The sequence below is a fragment of the Rhipicephalus sanguineus genome, chromosome 6 (assembly GCF_013339695.2).
Source record: "Rhipicephalus sanguineus isolate Rsan-2018 chromosome 6, BIME_Rsan_1.4, whole genome shotgun sequence".
NCBI lineage: Eukaryota > Metazoa > Arthropoda > Arachnida > Ixodida > Ixodidae > Rhipicephalus > Rhipicephalus sanguineus.
In genome coordinates, this window is record NC_051181.1 from 172,507,553 (window position 1) to 172,513,913 (window position 6,361).

At 53.2% G+C, this 6,361-nt stretch overlaps 1 protein-coding gene across 1 annotated transcript; it reads left to right on the forward strand.

The window, feature by feature from the left end:
• The first annotated feature begins 770 nt into the window (after positions 1–770).
• LOC119397715 (uncharacterized) lies at positions 771–5,213 on the forward strand. Its single transcript, XM_037665133.1, has one exon. The coding sequence runs from the start codon at positions 771–773 to the stop codon at positions 5,211–5,213; it is 4,443 nt and encodes a 1,480-aa protein (XP_037521061.1).
• Positions 5,214–6,361: the final 1,148 nt, after the last annotated feature.

Below are 6,361 nucleotides of genomic sequence, written 5' to 3' on the forward strand. Positions count from 1 at the left end.
GCTCTCTCGCTGCCGTCTCCTGCGCTCGGCTCTGCAGTTTAGTCGCGCGCGCCCCCTCATAGCATCACCCCGTGCTTCGCACTTCCTCATACTCCCCTTCGGGGAAATGCGGGTTTTTTTTTGTTACCGTTTTTCTTGTATTTTAACCAGCTTTAAAATATTGTATCATGGTGCGCTGCGTCGCATAAAAGCTCCGAAGCGGGAGCGCGTTACCTTGCTCATAATTGTCCTTGAATTTCTGTTAGCCACAATCATGTCTGTAATCACTTTATTAACATCCCGCGTTGCCTCTAATGTGTACCTGTTGTTGTTCATTTAGTACATAGCTTGCTCTGTAGTTGTTCTTTTTATCGCGCATATTTTTTGTCTCCTCTTAGTTCCCATTGTACCGCTTACCGTTGCCCTTGTCATAATTAAATGTTTGTTTGTTTCGTATCAAATGTCCGTGTCCGCTCAATGAGTCCGTCAGTCATCCTGCACACCACTACACGTGCAACCCCGCACGGGTCGACCGACCATTACAAATTCGATATGCACCACTCCTAGGCCTTTCAGGCGTCGCAGGCCTAAGCGTAAAGTGGAAGCCTGCGAGTCTGCCGCAACGCCGTTGTTAGATCGGCGGGGGCCTCACCGAAGTTTGTGACATAATCTGGCGTCCGCGAACAGGACTGGCCGACCAGGTGGTGGTGTCTGGAGGACTGACGTCACTCTGAGAGCTCAGTGCGTAGCCGTCCTGTTAGTGCTTGGTTGTTCGACAGCTGTTCTTAGCAATGGACGACACGGAGTTCGATAAGCTTATGGATCAGGGCAAAAACTTGGGTTTTGAAGGCAAGGAGTTGTATGATTTCGTGGACAGAGAACGCAATAGGCGTAGGGAGGAGCGCGATGCTGAACGCGCATATTTCAGACAACAGGCGGAATTCGAGATGGAGCAGGAAAGGGAAAGATCTCGGCTCCGAATTCAGGAAGAGAGGGAGCTTTTGACAGTGCGGCAGCAGCCCACTCCGCAGTCAGGTCAGACCACAGCCTCAGAAACGGCAGGTCGCATGCAACACCTTAGCCCACACAAGCTAATGCCGCGGTTTAACGAGGAACGGGACGACCTTGACGCTTATCTGCGAAGGTTCGAACATGTGGCACAAAGCCAAAGGTGGCCGCGCGAAGACTGGGCTACAGCGTTAAGCCTCTGCCTGAGTGGTGAGGCGCTGAATGTCTTCAGCCGAATGTCGGCGTCGGAATGCACGGACTATGACAAGCTGAAAAAAGCGCTAATGACCCGTTTCCGCCTTACCGAGGAGGGTTTTCGTGATAAGTTCCGAAAGGCCACACCAAATAACAACGAGACCTGCTCGCAGTTTCTCACTCGCCTGCGCCACTTCCTCGAGCGATGGGTCGAATTATCCGGTGCTGGCAATAGATACGATGCGCTCTTCGAGCTAGTTCTAAAAGAACAATTTCTTAGCACTTGCGCAACCGCCTTGGAGCTCTTTCTGAGGGAAAACACAGACGCTTCATTGACGGAGATGGTACGAAGAGCCGAACAATACACCGAGGCCCATGGTTGGCGTAACTTCTCGAGGGGTGCAGCTGCGGGGGAACGGCCGAAAACGCCAGCTATCCGAACTGGCCAGAGCGGAGACTACCAGCCGCCGGCCGGAGCTAAAAGGCAACCGGAGAAACATTGTTTCTTGTGCGCGCGCACGGGACATAACGCCGAAAGTTGCAGGCTTTCGAACGGTGGCAAGGGCGATCAAAGAAAACCGTGCCAAATATGCGGAAAGCTAGGCCACCCTGCCTGGAAGTGCTGGAAGAAGGGAACACGTAATGACAGCGTGCCAGCTAAGGAGTCGGCGGCGGCGTGCATTGATGATGGCTTTTTGGAATTGAGGAACGGCGAGAAGGTACCCGTCGTCAGTGCAGGTATCACGGAAAAGTACACGGACGTTGCTGAGCGGCTTCCTGTGCTCACCGGCTTGGTAGGAGGCCAAGAAGTTCGCGTCCTCAGGGACACAGGCTGCAACACAGTCGTTGTCAAAACGAGCCTGGTCAACGACGACGATTTTATTGGAACAAGCGCACCTGTCTACCTCCTAGACCGCTCTGTGAGGATGCTGCGCGAAGCGTGGGTAGACGTAGATACCCCATATTATACAGGTCGACTTAAGGCAAAATGCCTTGACAACCCAATCTACGACCTCATTCTGGGTAACGTAGAAGGCGTACGAACGGCCGACGATCCAGATGTACACTGGAGGCTCCCGAAAGCGCAAGAGGCTGTGAGCAAGACGGCCGGATCCCAAGACACGAGAGTCGAAGTTCAGGAGCCGCTGACGAGTGACACTACTGAAGAGAGGCAAAAGGGGCAAGAAATACATGAGGCCAACCCCGCTGTTACGCGCTCTCAAAGCGGCAGGCAAGCAACTCAGAAGAAGCTGCGAGTGCCTCAAATTTCCCTGGGAATTAGCCGGGAAGCACTGGTCGAGGAGCAGAAGAGCGACCCTACATTACAGACAGGGTTCAATCGCCTGAATGTTGAGAAACGCAGCAAGAACGGTGACCGACACGTATTCTTCATGCAGGATGGGCTGCTTCAGAGAAGGTTCGTGTCAAAGTCGGGTGAAGAGTTCTCGCAAGTGGTCGTGCCAGAAAAGTTGCGTGTTTCAATAATGCAGCTGGCCCACGATGGCGCCATGGGAGGACACCAAGGGGCGAAGAAAACGCTCTCAAAGATTCATACCGAATTCTTCTGGCCGGGGATGCACGCCGACGTTAAGCGCTTCGTTGCGTCCTGTGATATCTGTCAACGCACTGCGCCCAAGGGGCACACCAGGAAAGTACCCCTGGTCAAGGTGCCCATTATTTCCACCCCTTTTGAAAAGGTAGCGATTGACATTGTCGGGCCCCTTTTTCCCAGGTCGACCCAGGGTAACAAATATATACTCACGATGGTCGACTATGCCACTCGGTACCCGGATGCCGTTGCACTCCCGAGCGTGGAAACCGAAAGGGTAGCCGAAGCGCTCGTGGAGATGTTCTCGCGCGTCGGTGTGCCTCGCGAGGTGCTCAGTGACCGGGGTACCAATTTCACCTCCGAAGTTATGAAAGAAGTCAGCCGCCTGCTCTCGCTGAAGCAACTCCACACGACTCCGTACCATCCTATGGCGAACGGCCTGGTCGAGCGTTTCAACGGGACGCTCAAACAGATGGTAAAACGCATGTGCCAGGAGAAACCGAAGGACTGGGATCGTTACCTCGCTCCGCTGTTATTTGCCTACCGCGAGGTCCCACAAGAGAGCCTTGGATTTTCTCCATTCGAGCTGTTATACGGACGGAGCGTTCGGGGGCCGCTGGCGGTTCTAAGGGAGTTGTGGACGGATACGGCTCTTTCAGAGGAGTTAAAGACCACGTATGAGTACGTGATTTCCCTTCGGGAGAAGTTAGAGCACACTTGCCGACTGGCGCACGAAGAGTTGGAACGTGCCGGGGAGCGTTACGGCAAGTATTACAACTTGAAGAGCCGAAAGCGTTCGTTGAAACCTGGGGAGCAAATACTGATCTTACTGCCCACGGACAACAACAAGCTCCTAATGCAGTGGAAGGGGCCCTTCAACGTTGTCAGCAGAAGGGGTGACGTCCACTACGAAGTCGAGATTGGGGGCTCCAGCAAAATCTTTCACATAAATATGTTGAAGCGCTATCAGACACGCAGCCACGACATTGCTGGAGCTGGGGCCGTTGTCAACTGCGAAGACCCGGAGAGTGGGGACATCGAGCTCCTACCGCCTCATCAAGCTCAATCTTTCCACGACGTGAAGATATCTGATGACCTGTCGGTGCAGCAGAGAACAGAGGTCATCCAGTTACTCCAAGAGCACCAGCAGATCTTTTCGGACCTTCCGGGAAAAACAGAGCTGGCTGAATGCAAGCTAGAACTGACCAGCGAACGCCCCGTACACGTCCGACAATACCCAATGCCATTCGCACTAAGAGGTATTATAGAGGAGGAAGTAGGCGACATGCTGAAGCTGGGCATCGTGGAAAGATCCGAGTCGCCTTTCAATTCCCCGGTGATCGCTGTGCGAAAGCCAGATGGAACGCACAGACTGTGCATTGACTTCCGGAGGCTTAATGAAGTCTTGGTCGATGATGCCGAGCCCATCCCTCGATCCGATGAGCTGCTTGCGACGGTGGGCACGAGGCGGTTTTTCTCAAAGTTGGATTTTGCCAAGGGCTACTGGCAGGTGCCCCTTACGCCTGAGGCAAGACCCAAAACAGCGTTCGCTACCGAATCGGGGCACTACCAGTTTCGCTATATGCCTTTCGGGATAAAGACTGCACCGGCCGTTTTCACTAAGCTCATGAGGCGCGTGCTCTCCAGCGTCCCCGACGTGGCGTACTACTACGACGACGTGCTCATCGCAAGCGCCACGTGGGGGGAGCACTGCCGAACCCTCAGGGAGGTGTTCTTGCGCATCGGTGAAGCGGGACTGACAGTCAAACCGGCAAAGTGCGAAATCGGCATGCATCAAATATCTTTTCTGGGGCATCAGATCGGCGCGGGAGAGCTGTCCCCGCTTTCCAAGACCTTGGACAAGATTCAGAAAGCGCCCCGGCCGGCCACAAAGAGGCAGGTGCGATCCTTCCTCGGACTGGCGGGATACTACCGAGAGTTCATCAGCGATTATGCGACACTGACAAGCCCCTTGTCCGACCTCACAAGGAAAGGACTCCCTAACAATGTGAATTGGGGTGCGGATCAGGAGAACGCTTTCGCCCAGCTCAAGAAACGCCTGACGACCGCACCCATACTGAAGCTTCCAGACTTCGAGCGGCAGTTTGTCCTACGGACCGACGCATCGGATAGGGGCATCGGAGCGGTGCTCCTCCAAGAGCACGATCATGTGCTCCACCCCGTGGCCTACGCTAGCCGAAAGTTGCTTCCCCGAGAGGTTGCGTACTCGACTGTCGAAAAGGAGGCTCTTGCTCTCGTCTGGGGAATAGAAAAGTTTCAAGTTTTCTTGTACGGAAGACGGTTCCTTGTACAAACTGATCATGAGCCTTTGAAATTCATTCAGGGGGCGAAATCGTCTAATGGGCGAGTCCTCCGCTGGAGCCTTAAACTCCAGCAATACAGTTTCCGCGTACAACACATAAAGGGCTCTGAGAATGTAGGGGCAGATTACATGAGTCGAATCGATGATGAAGAGGCTTGAATTTGTTCGGGATCAATGAAGCGCGGATGAGGGCGTCACGCATGGGGATCTTTATCTTTGTCGTTCTCTTTGTTTCGTTTCACTATTTTTTTTCCTGTCATAGGGGCGCATATGTTTGTTTTGCGCGAATACGTATCAGTGTTTCGCCCCAAAATGATGGGTAGAATATGTTGAAGTGTTATTATATCTTGTAAGTGTGTAGCCGTGACCGGGTGCGCGAGATGTGACTTTGTCCATATTGTGACAGTGAAGTGGTGTGCGTCCTGTGTTCTGTGCGATGTCGTCCACATAAGTGAAATGGTGCGTGAAAAGGAAACGCGTTCGTGAACGACCGGGACATGAAACTCTCTCGAACACTGTGCGTTTGTGATTTTCTTGAATATTACGCAGTAATATTCTTGAGGTGGAGGCTGTGTCACAAACGTCTGGAATTCTCGCTCGCGCGTCCCTTCGGGCCTTGGGAAGGGCGCCGTGGTGTCGGCCGCGGCCTAACAGGCACCAGGCCCCGGAGACGAAGGTCGAACACGGCGACGCTCGGTTCGGAGAAAAAAAACACGGCTGATCCCTCCGCCATAGGAATCGGTATAACACGAAAGTTAAACGTGTCTTCACAGAAGTAGTGCTTATTGTGTAGTGATATATGAGAGCTTGTACAACGTCTATTCGTGTTTGGCAGCTATAGCACCGTTTGACGTGGATGCACCGAGGTTGAGAGCATGTCTCTATCGCGACGACTAACGCCCATGATCGTTATTAAACCGTTGTGGTAGCTGACGGTGTGAACATATATTTGGACACAGCGAATCGTGAATCCCGCGTAAGGATGATATCAACAAGCTCATAATCAACACTGGTATCCGGTATGCGCTTCTTCAAAGCGTCGTCAATTAAGGAGAGAAACGGCACGGTGTGCGCTTTCTAGTAATGGGTAGCTGACGCCTGTGCTCATGCATACATAACACACACTGCACTTCAGCAACACGGGAGGTAGAGGTTCGTAGCCTGAGCCGCAAACGCGTGCGTCTCGCTGGCCTCTGTCTCGCAGGCGCTGCTCTCGTTCCACCAAGGCAGGACATTCGCCCGTTGAAATCGCGTCCTTTCTGCAACGCATATTGCAGCAGTTTTGTTAGTCGGTGCTCTCGCAGTTG

Excerpts from the sequence above, each read along its gene's own strand:
- LOC119397715 (XM_037665133.1), top strand. The coding sequence starts at position 771 with ATGGACGACACGGAGTTCGATAAGCTTATGGATCAGGGCAAAAACTTG.